General features: G+C 45.8%; 2 protein-coding genes and 1 non-coding gene across 3 annotated transcripts; 1 reads left to right on the plus strand and 2 right to left on the minus strand.

Moving 5' to 3' along the window:
- Positions 1 to 134: 134 nt before the first annotated feature.
- LOC121549900 (NADH dehydrogenase [ubiquinone] 1 beta subcomplex subunit 4) lies at positions 135 to 2,316 on the minus strand. The gene is made up of 3 exons (XM_041861863.2): positions 2,101 to 2,316; positions 1,362 to 1,505; positions 135 to 301 (listed from the first exon to the last, which is right to left on the minus strand). Exons 1-3 carry the CDS (start codon positions 2,275 to 2,277, stop codon positions 239 to 241), a joined length of 384 nt encoding a protein of 127 aa, XP_041717797.1. The 5' UTR covers positions 2,278 to 2,316; the 3' UTR covers positions 135 to 238.
- A 5,087-nt stretch (positions 2,317 to 7,403) lies between these two features.
- On the minus strand, positions 7,404 to 9,566 carry LOC121549518 (proteasome maturation protein). The gene is made up of 6 exons (XM_041861310.1): positions 9,487 to 9,566; positions 8,470 to 8,570; positions 8,292 to 8,352; positions 8,035 to 8,136; positions 7,812 to 7,905; positions 7,404 to 7,635 (listed from the first exon to the last, which is right to left on the minus strand). The coding sequence occupies exons 1-6, from the start codon at positions 9,487 to 9,489 to the stop codon at positions 7,568 to 7,570; spliced, it is 429 nt and encodes a 142-aa protein (XP_041717244.1). The 5' UTR covers positions 9,490 to 9,566; the 3' UTR covers positions 7,404 to 7,567.
- A 176-nt stretch (positions 9,567 to 9,742) lies between these two features.
- Positions 9,743 to 9,814, plus strand: trnac-gca. The gene has a single exon. It is a non-coding gene; the product is annotated as a tRNA-Cys (tRNA).
- The last annotated feature ends 11,139 nt before the right edge of the window (positions 9,815 to 20,953 follow it).

A 20,953-nucleotide genomic window follows, 5' to 3' on the forward strand; every position in this document is an offset into this window, starting at 1 on the left:
CATTTTTGTGTATGGGTGGTCCCGGGGATCGAACCCACTACCTTGGCGTTACAAGCGCCGTGCTCTACCAGCTGAGCTACAGAGGACCACACATTCATAGCTCTTTGATGTTTGTAATGACATGCAGACACTCATTTTGTTTTAAACAATGAAGGAAGTTTTATTCAGTTATCAATAATAGATACACACTGACATTATCTCTACAACACTTTACATTGGACGTCCGTGATGAGCAAACTCAGTAGGCGAGTTTGAACTTGCGGTCGTAGGTCCCAGCTTTGATCTGCTCCTCCTTCTTGTCCTGGAGACAGAGGAGAGGGTTAGTGAGGTCCCCATGGCAACAGAGAGATGGCATCATCACCTAAGCAACCTCCTCATCCTCCACCGCTTAGAATATGAATGAATGTCTCATGAATAAATACAAGGTCGTTTTTCTTCCTCTCAGTGGAGAAATAGCAGAGGAATTACAGCAGTGTGACAATGGCACACTCAGTACCCAGGTCTCTGTGACATCGCTCTCTGATTCAGGCACAGATTCAGGGAGAGGATCTCAATAACAATGGAGGGAGAAGGAAGGGCTGCCATTCAGACTAAAATGTCACAGACACTACAGAGAACGGTGGCAGAGTAGAAGATGAGCTTAGACATGAGCAGCACATATTCTTCCCCCTGACTATAGTTAGGTAGGCCTACTACATTCATACAGGGCCATCAGACTGTGCCCACTAAAGTAATCTATTGAACAGACACAAATGTAGCCTAATACAGCAGTGATGTATGAGACCTCAGAGCCAGTATTAAGTCACTCTGTTCATTCATCTTAGCTCATTGACATGGTAAAGTGATCATTTTTGCATTATGGGGAGCGAATCCGCTTTGAAGCTTTGTCTGACAATATTTTTAAGGTTTCTCCCAAACTTTTTTGTAAAAAAACTAAAGATAGATCTACATGTTTGATCAATCTACAGCCCACCACACAACAGTTGCAAATCAACCCCTAACCCAAGGCACAGGACTACTTCAGTATGATCAATATGGCAATAACTTCACCAAGCCCTTTGATGGGAGGAATGTCCACCATATTGCTCAAATCTGTAGCTCAGTTGGTAGAGCATGGCGCTTGCAACGCCAGGGTTGTGGGTTCGATTCCCACGGGGGGCCAGTATGAAAAATGTATGCACTCACTAACTGTAAGTCGCTCTGGATAAGAGCGTCTGCTAAATGACTAAAATGTAAATGTAAAATCTATCCAATCCCTTATCTAAATAAAGTGCCTTAGTATAGAGGCTAGGGTGGATTTGGAATAGACACCTAATGTCAGGGAATGAGTAGGATAACGGGTTGTGTCATCTCATCCATACCCTGTCAGTCTTCAGTACGTAGTACAGGACGAAGAGTGGCACTACTCCGAAGAGCCCACCTAGCAGCGACGTCTTCTTGGTGGCTCTGAAGTGGTTGTAGGGGTTGGTACGTGCGTACACCCAGCGTGTCAAGGCAGGGTCTTCCTGTAAATAAAAAAACAGCAGCATGTAAGTAAGCATTTCACGGTAAGGTCTACACCTGTTGTATTAGGCGCATGTGACTAATAACATTTGATGTCAATAATGATGGCCATTCTTTGAGAGTTGGTGCCAGTCTTATTGCAGTCAACTACTATGCAGGGCAGAAACGGTTGAATGCACAAACAGTAATTTCCCCCCAGAATACATGTTACTGAATGCAACCCAAATTAGTTTAAATAGCAAAATGACTATGAAATTCTAACATCAAGGTCACATCAACTAAACTAGCGAACGCCAGGCATCATATAACCAGCTTGCCTAACGTTAGCTAACTTACTCTCAAAAACTTCCTGTGCTGTTGCCTGATGTTAGATTAGTAAATTAGCAAACTAGCTAGTTAGGTAGATAAACATAAGATGGCATTTGCTGAATAGCTCAAATGCCGAATGCAGGCACAACATTATCTTGTCGGCTCGGGTTTTTAGTCTGACTAGCGAATGCTAGCTGGCTACCAAACGTTAGCATTACCCTGGGTGAAATGTGGGTTTGACATTAGCAAGTTAGCTAACGTTTGCATGTTAGCTTCCTCTGTACTTACAATAAGCTCTTTTCTGTGGGGGTTGTTCAGCTGCATCTGATATTGTCTCTTCAGCTGAGCCCTTAAACCAGCCCTCTCCTCCTCGGCACGTCTCTGGTCCAGCGAAAGGTTGAAATATTCAGCTGGGTCCAACGTTTTTGGCCGAGTGGCCAAGGGCGCTTCTCGGTAGTCCGCCATGTTTGTGAGAAGAGACAGGCAACGTGATTGTCGCAAAATCTCGCGTTATCTCATCCAGCAATACTGTTTCCCATGGAAACACGAAGCGTGCCATTCTTCTTCTTCAGTGGGTTTTATCGGCGGTTGGCATCCAACGTTATGGTGCATTACCGCCACCTACTATACTGGAGTGTGGGCCAGAGACAGTGTGAAACAAAATCCTACCTGCCAGCCCCGTTGCTCTTAAAAAAAAGATAACAAAATATTTGAGACTATATCTAATGACGTTCTACTCAATATACTCTTTAAACTAATTTCCTGTATCCCCTTCTTCCTCATACTAGATCTCATCCTCTCTCTTTCCGTCTGATCCTGCCCAAACTGTAATACATGCTCCACGGTCTCTGTTTCCTGGCAATAATCACACTTTCCTGTTGGATGTTTTCCTATCACATTTAAGATCTTATTCTTGTAAAAAAATAGCCTCCTCTCTTCTGTGCCTTCCTGCCGTCCTCCCCGACTTTCCTCTGTACTTGAAATAAATGCCTGCCCTTAGTATCTCTATTCCACTGCTCCTGCCATCTCTGCACCATCACTGTCCATATCAGTATTTTCCCCATCTGCCTTGCTCATTGAAACTACAACATCAACATCCCCACTACTAAGTGCTTGTTTAGCCAGTACATCAACTGCTTCATCCCCTCCACCCCCACATAGGCTGGGACCCAAGTAAATCTTATCTGTCTATCCATCTGTCTGATCCTGCCATGGGTTTGTAGCACCTCATAAAGCAGGTATTGTCTGCTACGTGATCTAAAGGACTGGAGACTCATTAACACTGCACATGAATCAGAGCAAATAACTACGCTGTCTGGCTTAACTTCCTCCACCCACTGCAAGGCCAACAGTATGGCCATCAGCTCCTCGAAGCGTTCCACACGGGACTGTCAACTTTCGAGTGGCGAAAAATGTACACAAAGACTTCCAAACATCAAAGTCCGATATATTTTACCTTGAGTCCGTTACAATATCCATAGACTCTCCATACGAAGAGGTTGACATCGAAGAGGGTGGATGAGGATTGAGGCAACGGTGAAGGTTATTCCAGGAACGCGCAGATGACTGCTGCGTCCATTGTGCAAAACCCTGACACATCCAAGTGTAATATTCATATGTGTCACCATACTGAATTGTAATTGGATGCATCATACTGTGCAATGATTGGTTAAGACCACCCAGGTGGTGAGGTCATTCTAAGATGATCATGGCCAGAGACACATGGACATGCACGTTATAGCTAGTTAATAAAGAGCTACGTTTATAAATATCCTGTCGTCCTGCATTTTATAATTTTGTACAAAGCGTACAAAACAAGACACCAAGCCCCAAGTTTCTTGCATGCACGAAATTGTGGACGACTTTCTACGCAACTTCCTCTTCAGAATGGGCATGAACAAAACGATGGACTGCTTTCAAATCGAGTGGAACGAGATGGCGCACAAATGTCTCTTGAGCATGGAGGATGTGGGGCTAGTTCCAGATGTGTATATGCAAAACCATATTCTTGACAGCGAGCTGAAAAACGCGCCGAGGTAAGAGGATGATGTTGAGATGTGGTGTAGTGCTGCCCGGAGAAGTGGGTATACTCTAATTTTGCCAAAACATTTCCAAACCGCCGCCCAGCGAAGGAAAGGTGCCCTGTGTGAAAGATTATATGAGAAACTGTGTGACATACACTCTGAATGACCTAAAATCATGAATCCCATATTGAACACAGTCAGGCCAACCCAAGCTGTGCAAGTAGGCTAATAGTAGGCCTACTATTGAAACAGATCCATTAGGCTGTCAACTGAGTCAGAAATTCACCTTTCAAATGTTGCAATTTTTTCAGGTTTTCGCTCTCAAAGTTACACTTTTTAAAAACAGAAATACACCAAAATGGTATGTTCTAATACCACGACAATGCTTGAACCACATCAGGATACCACCTTTGAGGTCTGGGAAAAAATCTAAGAAATTTAGATTTGAGTGTACTTAGTTGCCTTTTAATTCAAGTGTGCAGGCACATAGCACTGTTGTTTGGTTAGCAGTGTTTGCAAAAGAAATGGGCACTGGATTGAAGCAAAATAGGCTACTTTGTAGCTAGTTAACATTTAATAGAGAATGTTTTTGGGAAAGCCTTTCCATCTACCTGAAGACAGCATCGCTATATTTTCCCTTTTCCTTAATTGTTTGACACCTAGACGTTTTACTTCATATGAGGCATATCTTACCTTGCTTCAAAGTAGCCTATAGCTAATAAAGACTTACTCATGTCTTATCCTGTTCTATTGGTTTTCTTTAAAATGTATTTCATTGTCTAGCAGCCAAAGCCATTATCCTAGTAATATTAGCAACCCATGATAGTTGTTGCATCTTTAAATCCCCCTTTCAACATTTCTAACGGATATTTCCATCTGAAACTCGCATGTGCGGTGTGTATTTTAGAACAGTGTTTTCACGCAATTGCATTTTGGAACGTTCAAGCCTAGGCCTACCGCCATGTGTACATTTCTGGGCCTAAAATGTGAAGAAATTATAATAATTTATCAACATTTTAAGCTAAACATTCTGATCTGTTCAAGCCTTATTCATTGATATGGCATATACATCCACTACACTACTTTGATACATATCAGTGGGGATTAAGAAGGGAATATAGGCAATGTCCACTGAAGAATGTGGGGGTATGCTGTGTATACCCTCCTCTACACCACTGGATGTCATGGCACACCCTTTATGTATCCAGTCATTTTATTATTTCCCTAGTAGCATAGCTGCAGGAAGTAGTTTGGGGGTGGGGGTGCTGCAATACAGATATATATATATATATATATATATATATAGTACATTCGGAAAGTATTCAGACCCCTTCACTTTTTCCACATTTTGTTACATTACAGCCTTATTCTAAAATGGATTAAATTGTTTTTTACCCCCCTCATCAATCTACACACAATAGCCCATAACGACAGAGCAAAAACTGGTTTTTAGACGTTTTAGAAAATGTATAAAAAAAACAACAACTGAAATATCACATTTACATAAGTATTCAGACCCTTCACTCAGTACTTTGTTGAAGCACCTTTGGCAGCGATTACAGCCTTGAGTCTTCTTGGGTATGACGCTACAAGCTTGGCACACCTGTATTTGGGGAGTTTCTCCCATTCTTCTCTGCAGATCCTCTCAAGCTCTGTCAGGTTGGATGGGGAGTGTTGCTGCACAGCTATTTTCAGGTCTCTCCGGAGATGTTAGATCGGGTTCAAGTCCGGGCTCTGGCTGGGCCACTTAAGGACATTCAGAGACTTGTCCCGAAGTCACTTCTGCGTTGTCTTGGCTGTGTGCTTCGGGTCGTTGTCCTGTTGGAAGGTGAACCTTCGCCCCGGTCTGAGTTCCTGAGCGCTCTGGAGCTGGTTTTCATCAAGGATCTCTGTACTTTGCTCCGTTCATCTTTCCCTTGATCCTGACTAGTCTCCCAGTCCCTGCCGCTGAAAAACATGCCCACAGCATGATGCTGCCACCACCATACATCACCGTAGGGATGGTATTGGCCAGGTGATGAGTGGTGCCTGGTTTCCTCCAGACGTGACGCTTGGCATTTAGGCCAGAGTTCAATCTTGGTTTCATCACACCAGAGAATCTTGTTTCTCATGGTCTGAGAGTCCTTTAGGTGCCTTTTGGCAAACTCCATGCGGGCTGTCATGTGCCTTTTACTGAGGAGTGGCTTCCGTCTGGCCACTCTACCATAAAGGCCTGACTAGTGGAGTGCTGCAGAGCTGGTTGTCCTTCTGGAAGGTTCTCCCATCTCCACAGAGGAACTCTGGAGCTCTGTCAGAGTGACCATCGGTCACCTCCCTGACCAAGGCCCTTCTACCCCGATTGCTCAGTTTGGCCGGGTCGGCCAGCTCTAGGAAGAGTCTTGGTGGTTCCGAACTTCTTCCATTTAAGAATGATGGAAGCCACGGTGTTCTTGGGGACCTTCAATGCTGCAGAAATGTTTTGGTACCCTTCCCCAGATCTGTGCCGTGACATAATCCTGTCTCGGAGCTTGGTTTTTACTCTGACATGCACTGTCAACTGTGGGACCTTATATAGACAGGTGTGTGCCTTTCCAAATCATGTCCAATCAATTGAATGTACCAAAGGTGGACTCCAATCAAGTTGTAGAAACATCTCAAGGATGATCAATGGAAACAGGATGCACCTGAGCTCAATTTCGAGTCTCATAGCAAAGGGTCTGAATACGTATGTAAATAAGGTATTTATGTTTTTGCTTTGTCATTATGGGGTATTGTGTGTAGATTGATGAGGAAAAATAATAATTAAATCAATTTTAGAATAAGGCTGTAACGTAACAAAATGTGGAAAAAGTGAAGGGGTCTGAATACTTTCCGAATGCACTGTATATACAGTATATTTATTTACATTTTTCAGGGGGTGCTTCAGCACCCCTACTTCCCACGGCTATACCTAGTAGCAACTCAAATTACTAAGTTATTGTGTACGCTATCAACTTTACTGTTGTCTTGTTCTGTCACAAAACATATCTCTCTAGGCCCACATCCTGTCAGCTGCCTGGCTCTTCACTCCAGAAAATTATTGGTTGCCTCGGCTAGTGACGACCAGCTCTGGAGGCTGTGGGGGCTTCCTGAAGGAGAGCTGATTGCGACCTGCGATTCCTGTGGTGCTGTCATGCTATGTGAAGTCAGGAGGGCAGCGGACATGTTCACCATAGAGACAGGGCCACAGTCTAGCAACCGGGTGGTGGATCTGGTGTCCTATGTGGCGTGTGTGTTGAAGCACGAGGGCACTGTGCAGTGTTGTTTTTGACTACAAGGGAGAGTACGTACTGTCAGGGGCATCCGACAGACAGATTAGTGTGGTCATGATGGATAAGATGAATCGTTGAAGAGTTAAACCTACACACAATCAACGAATCAAATAAGGACCACTAACCATTGCTCAGTGCAACAAATATTGCCTTTGTATTAACAATAAAAAACTTGATGCGTTGTGTGCTTAGGTGTGTATTTCTAGAAATTAAATGAACAAGCAATCATACAACAAAAACATTACCACACACCCGTAATAAATCAACACCATCATGGTTGAGTTACAGGATTTATTAGAAACAAAGGAATCCAATGATACAAAAGTCTTGAGTGCTGTCTCACAAATGAGGAAGTGAGTGACCACCTCTAAAGCAGATGCATTGTCACACGGTAACTAATTAACAGAGGGTAAAAACAAACGTCCTGGTGTTGGACGGCTCTTACATCATGCCCAACTTATACTCCACCATGACGTGGGGCTCGCCCATCATCTCACTCTGGGCTGGATCTGCAAGGAAATGGACACAAAATGGTGAACTCACAACATTTTCGCATCAGAAAAACAACATGGCAGTGAGTTCTCATCAGTTTCACTTCAACTGTGTTCCCTGTTGGCTTTAGTTCTTGATCTCATCTTTCTGTTCTCCTCCTTTGTAGAAAACCTATTGTTAATGTGTGACTTACCGTTGAGGATGTCCTCAAAGCTGATGCTCTCATCGTTCCCTTTGAGAGTGTCCAGAGCCAGGTGTGAGCTCTGCAGGAACGGCAGGCGCTGGATCTGAGATGGGGAGGAAAGAGGGAAGGGATAAGTGGGAAAGGTATTTTTTGAAATTGCTCAGACACTGTTCATTGTTTTCAATGAACATCAGAGATACGCTATTGTGAGTGAGATAGAGTTTGTATATACCTGTCTGGCTGCCCTGTACTCCATCTGTAGTTTAAGGGGAGCGTGGAGGCCCTGGATGTTTCTGAGGGTAGAGAAGTTCATCTTGTCCTGGTTCAGCTGAAACTGCAGGGAGAGGAGAAAACACTCAATACTGGAGCTAAAGTAGCAGAGGTGGTTGGGACATTAATGCTGTATGAGACCCGAAGATTTGTATTAGCTCCCAGGAAAGATGCCTAGGCTGTAGCACACCTTGTGTGTCAAATGTGTTGGTCACTCACATTCTTTTCTGACAGCTCCAACGCATGGCTGGGGAGAAGCTCATTTTTCACACTGCTGAATCTGAGAGAGAGAAACCGAGGGAGAGGTGCAAATGTCAGTTATATATCTAAAACGGATAGTTAGCTAGCTACATACTTTGACTTAAATGAGTGTCCAACACAGAGACAGTACTCTCACCCGCTCCTGAGTGTGTCCTGAACGCCATAAGCCCCAACCTGGGGACCCATGCCCGTCACCGGTACACTGTCCTTCAGCTGTGATCTGAGTCCACGGGTATTCTGGAGATTAACAAAACACAACTCGATTAGAATTATAGCAGAGGCATGGTAACACTGTTTACGGCAACTCAAACAACTGAGTTAACTTCAGCGAGTTGCTACATTGTTAGATAGTTGCCACGAAACAAATGACAGAGGAAGATGATGATTGGCGCGTTGCTATGTTGCTAACGTTAGCTAGCTAACGTTAATGACCTAAACTCACCAAAGGTGTCGTGCGAAGCGTGTGTGATTTATTTTCGAATGCATTGTTTTTCATTGTGATTTATTTTTGAATGCATTGTTTTTCATTATAATGACCCAACCGAAGCCGGGCGGGCGGGTTGTCCGCTTTGATGCCTCACTCATTTAGAACGTGTGTGTTACCGCTTGCCCTGTAGTCACATAAAACAAAACACTTAGTCCTTATTCCGTTTTTTCCCGGCCTCATTTAAATTGGAAGAGGTAGCTAAGGGTTGAGGCTTTACCATACATGCTAACTTAGACAAATTCATCAACTTATGGATACAATATCGCTATCAGCAAATAATATTTGAGCTTTGGCCTATCCTTCTAGCATAGTCACTACTCTGCCTGTCCCTTCCTTTCCACCTGCCTCGCTCTGCTTGCTTCGCCCACTTCTGGTTTGTTTTTCGCTTAAGTTAGATACATTAACCAAAGGGACTGACGCAAAAAGAGATAGCTTGATAGATAGCTACTGGTAGCTAGCTAACGTTGGCTACATCATCGCTGCTAGTTAGCGTTAGCTAGCTCCTGTTAGTAAGTGACTAATCAAAATCAAAACGTCTCTACAAATACAGCTAGCAGTAAAGGCCCAGAACCCCACGATTATTTGGTATTATAAACAATATAGTTATCTAGAACAAACATCAATTTTACACATTTACTGTAATAATTAAACAACAAATGTTGCTACCATTGTCGCTGTGATGCGGCTGTTTTCACTTTCAGTACAAAACTTCCGGTTGGGGTCGCGTTAGTTTTACGACACATCCGAATACAACCAGGCAAGTAGAAGGAAATAAAAAGGAAAGTACAACGTATGCTGCAGTTTAAACTGTTGTAGTGTTGTCGTTTACATGTTTTCGTATATAATTTATAATACTATACACAACAGCCACAGTTAGACAGATGTGTCTTTATATATGAATATATTTCACTTATCACTCCATGGGGGTATAGCTCAGTGGTAGAGCATTTGACTGCAGATCAAGAGGTCCCCGGTTCAAATCCGGGTGCCCCCTCATTTTTGTGTCCTTCTTTGAGTGATAATTTGAAGATGAATAGGGATAATCTTTAGAAGCACATTGTATCTGGCTTGCCTACTACATCTGATTTCCTTAGACCCATTACAGTTTGTAAAACAGTGGTGTAGAAAATACATAGTTTACGCTCCAAAATGTAGGACTAAAAGTATATATCACAAAGTGACATTCAACACTTCGCTTTATTTCTCTTCACATTTAATTGAATCTCACTGCATAGGGGTCATGGTTTAGTAGTCTCTGTTAGTCTGTATTGCAATTTTCTGGTCTAGTCAGCGATACAGTACAGTCAGTCAGCCAGCCATTCAGTCCGTCAGAGAGATTGGCCTTGGAGTGTTCTGACTTCATGAGGCTGGAGACCAGGGGGTGGAGGATACTGCTGTAGGTGCCAACTTGGTTGTCCTCCTTCCCCAGCCCTGAGAACTCAACACAAGGTTCCAGCTAGGACGGGACCAGCCGCTTATCTGGGAGAGACAGAGACAGAGACAGAGACAGAGACAGAGACAGAGACAGAGACAGAGACAGAGACAGAGACAGAGACAGAGACAGAGACAGAGACAGAGACAGAGACAGAGACAGAGACAGAGACAGAGACAGAGACAGAGACAGAGAGTTATTACTCCATTTGACCAGAAGGGGATGCTATAATCACACAGAAGTTGTTGGTTTGGTTATTTTGTGCCTCAACTCAAGGAATAAATAATTTTATTCATTGTTGGCACACATGTCCACGATGTGCTCGGGGGAAAGGTGGTCTATGTGGGGAAAGACAAACAAATCTCACATTAGCATGCACACATCTATTTGTATTGTGAGTGATGGGTGTTTTTTCAGCTTTTTTAGCACTGTCAAAATGAACTCACCCTTCCCAGTCTGAATCTGATGTGGACTCCTGCTGCAGCATCCAGAATATCTGCCTGCAATAACAACCATAGTACCATTCATAATGGTCAATGTGTGCGTGTGTATAGGGTGCTACCTCTCTGGGGTTGACGTTTTTGAGCAGGAGTCGAGGGTCTCCCTGGTTACGGAACCTCACAAGGAAGTAGGGGCACTGGGGGATCAGGGTGGAGCATAGGTTAGAGCAGTGGTTCCCAGTCAGGGGTACCAGAACCCCCTTAGGGGGGACTTGGCCAATCCACATGGATATTTGAGAAGACTCATGAGACCATAGGCCTACTGGTAAAATGCACATGAGGAGGTACTTAAAGGGTACTCCGGGCAGAGCAAAATTCAGTTGGTGGTACAGTAATTGAAAAAGGTTGGGAACCACTGGGTTAGAGAGGGGGGTCCATAAATGGTGGGCTAAGATCAGTGGTTAAAGTGGGGTGGTGCTGACTGGTACTAAGAACCTGCACTTTTACGGCTTGAGTGGTGGCACCTCTCTTATACCTACTCTAAAATAGCTGATATATTTCATGGTAACTTGAGTGTTTAGGTGGTGGAGGCCTACACTGTATACAGTGAGGGAAAAAAGTATTTGATCCCCTGCTGATTTTGTACGTTTGCCCACTGACAAAGACATGATCAGTCTATAATTTTAATGGTAGGTTTATTTGAACAGTGAGAGACAGAATAACAACAACAAAATCCAGAAAAACGCATGTCAAAAATGTTATAAATTGATTTGAATTTTAATGAGGGAAATAAGTATTTGACCCCTCTGCAAAACATGACTTAGTACTTGGTGGCAAAACCCTTGTTGGCAATCACAGAGGTCAGACGTTTCTTGTAGTTGGCCACCAGGTTTGCACACATCTCAGGAGGGATTTTGTCCCACTCCTCTTTGCAGATCTTCTCCAAGTCATTAAGTTTTCGAGGCTGACGTTTGGCAACTCGAACCTTCAGCCCCCTCCACAGATTTTCTATGGGATTAAGGTCTGGAGACTGGCTAGGCCACTCCAGGACCTTAATGTGCTTCTTCTTGAGCCACTCCTTTGTTGCCTTGGCCGTGTGTTTTGGGTCATTGTCATGCTGGAATACCCATCCACGACCCATTTTCAATGCCCTGGCTGAGGGAAGGAGGTTCTTACTCAAGATTTGACGGTACATGGCCCCGTCCATCGTCCCTTTGATGCGGTGAAGTTGTCCTGTCCCCTTAGCAGAAAAACACCCCCAAAGCATAATGTTTCCACCTCCATGTTTGACGGTGGGGATGGTGTTCTTGGGGTCATAGGCAGCATTCCTCCTCTTCCATTTTTTAAACATTTTTAGTCATTTAGCAGACGCTCTTATCCAGAGCGACTTACAGTTAGTGAATACATATTTTTTCATACTGGCCCCCCGTGGGAATTGAACCCACAACCCTGGCGTTGCAAACGCCATGCTCTATCAACTGAGCTACATCCCTGCCAGCCATTCCCTCCCCTACCCTGGACGACGCTGGGCCAATTGTGCGCCGCCCATGAGTCTCCCGGTCGCGGCCGGCTGCGACAGAGCCTGGATTCGAACCAGGACCTCTAGTGGCACAGTTAGCACTGCGATGCAGTGCCTTAGACCACTGCGCCACTCAGGAGACAAAACATGACAAGTTGAGTTGATGCCAAAGAGCTCGATTTTGGTCTCATCTGACCACACCACTTTCAGCCAGTTCTCCTCTGAATCATTCAGATGTTCATTGGCAAACTTCAGACGGGCCTGTATATGTGCATTCTTGAGCAGGGGGACCTTGCATGTGCTGCAGGATTTCAGTCCTTCACGGCGTAGTGTGTTACCAATTGTTTTCTTGGTGACTATGGTCCCAGCTGCCTTGAGATCATTGACAAGATCCTCCCGTGTAGTTCTGGGCTGATTCCTCACCGTTCTCATGATCATTGCAACTCCACGAGGTGAGATCTTGCATGGAGCCCCAGGCCGAGGGAGATTGACAGTTATTTTGTGTTTCTTCCATTTGCGAATAATTGCACCAACTGTTGTCACCTTCTCACCAAGCTGCTTGGCGATGGTCTTGTAGCCCATTCCAGCCTTGTGTAGGTCTACAATCTTGTCCCTGACATCCTTGGAGAGCTCTTTGGTATTGGCCATGGTGGAGAGTTTGGAATCTGATTGATTGATTGCGTGTCTTTTATACAGGTAACAAGCTGAGATTAGGAGCACTCCCGTTACATTTTAGACCAAGACCGGAGCAAATCGAGTCCGAGTCAAGACCAAGACTGGAGGGGGGGCGAGACAGAGTCAAGACCAAGACCGGGAGGGGGACAAGGGGTCCAAGACCGAGTCAAGACCGAGACCAGAAAAATGTGAGTCCAATTCAAGACCATGATTGTAATTTTGTCAAATCGCCACCATAATAAGAGTTGAAAATGTCCATTGTCACGACGGAGAGCTGACGGGAGAGGTTGTGTTTTCTCTAGCAGGAGGTAAGCTTGGCTTCTTATATGGTGTTGAGTAAAGCTTAAACCATGTATTTAGATTGTAGGTAGGTATTGTAGTTAGGTATTATAGGTAGTAGTTTACTCAGGTAGTTATTGTAGGTTATTGTAGGTAAGGACTGTATTCGGCGGAACCCGGCGAAGCACGAGGCTAGCTTACCCACTACTTGGACCAACAAAGCTAGCTAGCTAGCGGGTAGCTACCGGTAACTTTTAGCAACTGTGGTTAGCTGTTTCCAATGTTATTTCACGCTTAAGAGTACCTGTAATTGAGCCAGCTAGCTGCCACCTTCAGCTGTTTTTCTAACCTCATTATCATTAACGTTAGGTGGTTGGTAGCTGCTGTACTTAATTTCGGCTACTGACTGCAGTCTGCCAGTTTGGCTTTATACATAGCTTGGGCTTTGTCGAGTAAGGCTTAAACTATGTATTTAGATTGTAGTTAGGTACTATAGGTAGGCATCGTGGGCTGTATATTATTAAGTAGTATAGGTAGGCATCGTGGGCTGTTGTGGGTAGCTGTTGTGTAGTTATTGTAGGTTACTTTTGTATTCGGCGGTGCCGGGTGTAGCACGAAGCTAGCTAGCTAACTCACCTCCTGGATTAGCTGGCGAGTTGCTATTAGCAACGGTTGCAACTAAAAAACAATATCCTTTTAGCCAGCTACATTCGTTTGCAGCGACGCCGTTTTTCAAACAAAGTCAACACAGTAGCCATTGCTAGCCAGCCAACACTACCAGCTGGCTGTACTGTGGTAGCTAAATACAATATCTTTGTGCTAGCTACCCAACGTTTAATCATTGCTGCGTTATGAAAGGTAAGCTTGGCTTCTTATATGGTGTTGAGTTAAGCTTAAACCATGTATTTAGATTGTAGGTAGGTATTGTAGTTTGGTATTATAGGTAGCTTACTCAGGTAGTTATTGAAGGTTATTGTAGGTAATTATTGTAGGTAAGGACTGTATTCGGCGGACCCGGCGAACACGAGGCTAGCTTACCCACTACTTGGACCAACAAAGCTAGCTAGCTAGCTAGCGGGTAGCTACTGGTAACTTTTTGCAACTGTGGTTAATTGTTTCCAATGTTATTTCATGCTTAAGAGTACCTGTGATTGAGCCAGCTAGCTGCTACCATTCAGCTGTTTTTCTAACCTCATCCGAGGCATTAACGTTAGGTGGTTGGTAGCTGCTGTACTTAATTACAGCTACTGATAACAGTCTGCTGTAGTTTACAACAATTCTAATTTCTAAAGTGGAAGTTGGGAGAGTTTTACTCGGGTGGTTCAGTGAAACAATTATAGTTTCTGAGGTGGAAGTTGGGAGAGTTATATATATATTTCTTTTTTTTTTGGTGAGGGAGGCCTGCTCTCTCCTTTCCCTGATGTTTAGTTCATTTCATTCCGATCTCCTCTGCATTATTGTAGCCATCTGCTGCAGCCTGTCAACTATGCCTCTGCCTATCCCTGTTCTCTCCTCTCCGCACAGGCTACACAAACGCCTCACACCGCGTGGCTGCTGCCTCTCTAACCTGGTGGTCCCTGCACGCACCACACACCTGGAGTTCCAGGTCTCAGGCAGCCTCTGGAACTGCCGTTCTGCCGCCAACAAGGCTGACTTCATCCCAGCCTATGCTACCCTCCAGTCCCTCGACTTCCTGGCGCTGACGGAAACATGGATTACCACTGAAAACACTGCTACTCCTACTGCTCTCTCCTCGTCTGACCATGTGTTCTCGCATACCCCGAGAGCATCTGGTCAGAGGGGTGGTGGCACAGGAATCCTCATCTCTCCCAAGTGTTCATTCTCAATTTTTCCCCTAACCCATCTGTCTATCTCCTCATTTGAATTCCACGCTGTCACAGTCACTAGCCCATTTAAGCTTAATATCCTTGTCATCTATCGCCCTCCAGGTTCCCTTGGAGAGTTCATCAATGAGCTTGACGCCTTGATAAGTTCCTTTCCTGAGGATGGCTCACCCTTCACAGTTTTGGGGGATTTCAACCTCCCCACGTCTACATTTGACTCATTTCTCTCTGCCTCCTTCTTTCCACTCCTCTCCTCTTTTGACCTCACCCTCTCACCACCCCCCCACTCACAAGGCAGGCAATATGCTTGACTTCATCTTTACTAGATGTTGCTCTTCTACTAATCTCACTGCAACTCCCCTCCATGTCTCCGACCACTACTTTGTATCCTTTTCTCTCTCGCTCTCCTCCAACACTACTCACTCTGCCCCTACACAGATGGTAACGCGCCGCCGCAACCTTCGCTCTCTCTCTCCCACTACTCTCTCCTCTTCCATCCTATCATCTCTTCCCTCTGCTCAATCCTTCTCCCTCCAATCTCCTGATTCTGCCTCCTCAACCCTCCTCTCCTCCCTTTCTGCATCCTTTGACTCCCTGTGTCCCCTATCCTCCCGGCCGGCTCGGTCCTCCCCTCCAGCTCTGTGGCTTGATGACTCATTGCGAGCTCACAGAACAGAGCTCCGGGCAGCCGAGCGGAAATGGAAGAAATCTAAACTCCCTGCCGACCTGGCATCTTTTCACTCCCTCCTCTCTACATTTTCTTCATCTGTTTCTGCTGCTAAGGCCACTTTCTACCACTCTAAATTCCAAGCATCTGCCTCTAACCCTAGGAAGCTCTTTGCCACATTCTCCTCACTGCTGAATCCTCCCCCCTCCTCCCTCTCTGTGGATGACTTTGTCAACCACTTTGAAAAAGAAGGTTGATGACATCCGATCCTCGTTTGTTAAGTCTAATGACACTGCTGGTCCTGCTCACACTGCCCTACCCTATGCTTTGACTTCTTTCTCCCCTCTCTCTCCAGATAAAATCTTGCGACTAGTGACTGCAGGCCGCCCAACAACCTGCCCGCTTGACCCCATCCCCTCCTCTCTTCTCCAGACCATCTCCGGTGACCTTCTCCCCTACCTCACCTCGCTGATCAACTCATCCTTGACCGCTGGCCATGTCCCTTCCGTCTTCAAGAGAGCGAGAGTTGCACCCCTTCTCAAAAAAACAACACTCGATCCCACTGATGTCAACAACTACAGACCAGTATCCCTTCTTTCTTTTCTTTCCAAAACTATTGAGCGTGCCGTCTTTAGCCAACTCTCTTGCTATCTCTCTCAGAATTACCTTCTTGATCCAAACCAGTCAGGTTTCAGGACTGGTCATTCAACTGAGACTGCTCTTCTCTGTGTCACGGAGGCTCTCCGCACTGCTAAAGCTAACTCTCTCTCCTCTGCTCTTGTCCTTCTAGACCTGTCTGCTGCCTTTGATACAGTGAACCATCAGATCCTCCTCTCCACCCTCTCCGAGCTGGGCATCTCCGGCGCGGCTCACTCCTGGATTGCGTCCTACCTGACCGGTCGCTCCTACCAAGTGGCGTGGCGAGAAGCTGTCTCCGCACCACGTGCTCTCACCACTGGTGTCCCCCAGGGCTCAGTTCTAGGCCCTCTCCTTTTCTCCCTATACACCAAGTCACTTGGCTCTGTCATATCCTCACATGGCCTCTCCTATCATTGCTACGCTGACGATACACAACTAATCTTCTCCTTTCCCCCTTCTGATAACCAGGTGGTGAATCGCATCTCTGCATGTCTGGCCGACATATCAGTATGGATGACGGATCACCACCTCAAGCTGAACCCTGGCAAGACGGAGCTGCTCTTCCTCCCGGGGAAGGACTGCCCGTTCCATGATCTCGCCATCACGGTTGACAACTCCGTTGTGTCCTCCTCCCAGAGTGCGAAGAGCCTTGGCGTGACCCTGGACAACACCCTGTCGTTCTCCGCTAACATCAAGGCGGTGACTCGATCCTGCAGGTTCATGCTCTACAACATTCGGAGAGTACGACCCTGCCTTACACAGGAAGCGGCACAGGTCCTAATCCAGGCACTTGTCATCTCCCGTCTGGATTACTGCAACTCGCTGTTGGCTGGGCTCCCTGCCTGTGCCATTAAACCCCTACAACTCATCCAGAATGCCGCAGCCCGTCTGGTGTTCAACCTTCCCAAGTTCTCTCACGTCACCCCCCTCCTCCGCACACTCCACTGGCTTCCAGTTGAAGCTCGCATCCGTTACAAGACCATGGTGCTTGCCTATGGAGCAGTGAGGGGAACGGCACCTCCGTACCTTCAGGCTCTGATCAGTCCCTACACCCAGGCGAGGGCATTGCGTTCATCCACCTCTGGCCTGCTGGCTCCCCTTCCTCTGCTGAAGCATAGTTCCCGCTCAGCCCAGTCAAAGCTGTTCGCTGCTCTGGCACCCCAATGGTGGAACAAGCTCCCTCACGACGCCAGGACAGCGGAGTCACTCACCACCTTCCGGAGACATTTGAAACCCCACCTCTTCAAGGAACACCTGGGATAGGATAAAGTAATCCTTCTACCCCTCCCCCCAAAAAAAAAAAAAAATAATAAAATAAAATAAAAAAATAGTATAATTGTAAAGTGGTTATCCCACTGGCTATAGGGTGAATGCACCAATTTGTAGTCGCTCTGGATAAGAGCGTCTGCTAAATGACGTAAATGTGCCCTTGAGCAAGGCACTTAACCCTAATTGCTCCTGTAAGTCGCTCTGGATAAGAGCGTCTGCTAAATGACTAAAATGTAAATGTAAAAATATGCTGTAACGTTAAGATTTCCCTTCAGTGAAACTAAGGGGCCTAGCCTGATGTCACGGATTCTGCCGAGGCTGCTCCTCCTCCTTGTACGAGCAGGCGTCGGCGGTCGCCGTCCCCGGAGTACTAGCTGCCACCGATCTTTGTTCTGTGTGTGATTGCTTTTGTCTGTCTGTCACACCGGTGTCCAATTGTTTATTGATCACCTGTCCTATAAGTTCTGTCTGTTTGCTTAGTAGGATTGTGTGTTGTTGTTCGCCTGTCGTAGTGCTGCGTGTTTCGTTTCTTGTTTTCTGTTTTAGTGTTTTACGCATTTTGCGTAATGCTCGCCTCTGTGTTTTTCGAGGCAGTTTGTTTACCGTTTCCTTGTTGGATTATTTGAGTAAACTCTGTTGGACTGAGCCTCGGTGTCCTGCGCCTGACTTCCACCCCACATACACCTCACCTCATGACACCTGAACCATGAAAAACATCCCCAGACAATTATTCCTCCTCCACCAAACTTTACAGTTTACAGTTCAAGCAGGCAGCGTTCTCCTGGCATCCGTCAAACCCAGATTCTTCCATCTGACTGCGTGATTCATCACTCCAGAGAACGCGTTTCCACTGAGTCCAATGGCGGCGAGCTTTACACCACTCCAGCCAACAGTTGGCATTGCGCATGGATCTTAGGCTTGTGTGCGGCTGCTCGGTCATGGAAACCCAATTCATGAAGCTCCCGATGAACAGTTCTTGTGCTGACATTGCTTCCAGAGGCAGTTTGGAACTCGGTAGTGAGTGTTGCAACCGAGGACAGACGATATTTACGCACTACCCGCTTCAGCACTCGGCGGACCCGTTCTGTGAGCTTGTGTGGCCTACCACTTCGCAGCTGAGCCATTGTTGCACCTAGACGTTTCTACTTCACAATAACAGCACTTATACTTGACCAGGGAAGCTCTAGCAGGGCAGACATTTTACAAACTGACTTGTTGGAAAGGTGGCATCCTATGACGGTACCACATTGAAAGACACTGAGCTCTTCGGGGGCCATTCTACTGCCAATGTGTGTCTATGGAAATTGCATGGCTGTGTGTTCGATTTTATACACCTGTCAGCAACGGGTGTGGCTGAAATAGCAGAATGGCGCCGGAGGAGATGGCTGCCGTTTTACGGCCCCCTAACCAATTGTGCTGTTATGTATGTTTTTTAGCGTTATTTGTAAATTATTCTGTAAATAATGTTTCTGCCACCATCTCTTATGACCAAAAAGAGCTTCTGGATATCAGGACAGCGATTACTCACCTCGTATTGGACAAAGATGTTTTCTTCAACGAGTCGGACACAAAGGATATTCTACAGACACCCGACAAGGCCCAAATCCCTGTCATTCGCATGAGAAAGAGACAGAGATATTGTGGACGTAGGTCGGGGTGCCTTCTAAGGATCCGACGGCGAGCAAATAATCTTCCTCTTCCATCAGTCCTATTAGCCAACGTACAATCATTGGAAAACAAAATGGACGACCTACGATCACGGATATCCTACCAACGGGACATTAAAAACTGTAATATCTTATGTTTCACTGAGTCGTGGCTGAACGACGACATGGATAACATACAGCTGGCGGGATATACGCTACATCGGCAGGATAGAACGGCTGACTCCGGTAAGACAAGGGGTGACGGTCTGTGTATATTTATAAAAACAACAGCTGGTGCACAAAATCTAATATTAAGGAAGTCTCAAGGTTTTGCTCGCCTGAGGTAGAGTATCTCATGATAAGCTGTAGACCACACTATTTACCTATATTTTTCGTAGCTGTCTATTTACCACCACAAACTGATGCTGGCACTAAGACTGCGCTGAATGAACTGTATAAGGCCATAATAAAATAGGAAAACGCTCATCCAGAGGCAGCACTCCTAGTGGCCGGGGACTTTAATGCATGGAAACTTAAATCAGTTCTACTTAATTTCTACCAGCATGTTAAATCTGCAACCAGAGGAAAAAAATACTCTAGACCACCTTTACTCCACACACAGAGACGCTTACAAAGCTCTCACTCGCCCTCCATTTGGCAAATGGGACCATAATTATACCCTCCTGATTCCTGCTTATAAGCAAAAACAAAAGCAGGAATCACCAGTAACTCGGTTAATAAGGAAGTGGTCAGATGACGCAGATGCTAAGCTACAGGACTGTTTTGCTAACACAGACTGGAACATGTTCCGGGATTCTTCCGATGGCATTGAGAAGTACACCACATCAGTCACTGGCTTCATCAATAAGTGCATTGATGACATCGTCCCCACAGTGACCGTACGTACATACCCCAGCCAGAAGCAATGGATTACAGGCAACATCCGCATTGAGCTAAAGGGTAGAGTTGCCGCTTTCAAGGAGCGGGACTCTAACCCGGACACTTATAAGAAATCCCGCTATGCCCTCCGACGAACCATCAAACAGGCAAAGAGTCAATACAGGACTACGATTGAATCGTACTACACCGGCTCCGACACTCGTCGGATGTGGCAGGGCTTGCAAACTATTACAGACTACAAAGGGAAGAACAGCCGCGAGCTGCCCAGTGACGCAAGTCTACCAGACGAGCTAAATCACTTCTATGCTCGCTTCGAGGCAAGCAACACTGAAGCATGCATGAGAGCATCAGCTGTTCCGGATGACTATGTGATCACGCTCTCCATAGCCGATGTGAGTAAGACTTTTCAGCAGATCAACATTCACAAGGCCGCAGGGCCAGACGGATTACGAGGACACGTACTCCGAGCATGCGCTGACCAACTGGCAATTGTCTTCACTGACATGTCCCTGACTGAGTCTGTAATACCAACATGTCTCAAGCAGACAACCATAGCCCCTGTGCCCAAGAACACTACGATAACCTGCCTAAATGACTACCGACCCGTAGCACTCACGTCTGTAGCGATGAAGTGCTTTGAAAGGCTGGTCATGGCTCACATCAACACCATTATCCCAGAAACCCTAGACCCACTCCAATTTGCATACCGCCCCAACAGATCCACAGATGATGCAATCTCTATTGCACTCCACACTTCCCTTTCCCACCTGGAAAAGAGGAAAACCTACAGTTGAAGTCGGAAGTTTACATACACTTTAGCCAA

The sequence above is a fragment of the Coregonus clupeaformis genome, chromosome 34, assembly GCF_020615455.1.
Source record: "Coregonus clupeaformis isolate EN_2021a chromosome 34, ASM2061545v1, whole genome shotgun sequence".
Classification (NCBI taxonomy): domain Eukaryota; kingdom Metazoa; phylum Chordata; class Actinopteri; order Salmoniformes; family Salmonidae; genus Coregonus; species Coregonus clupeaformis.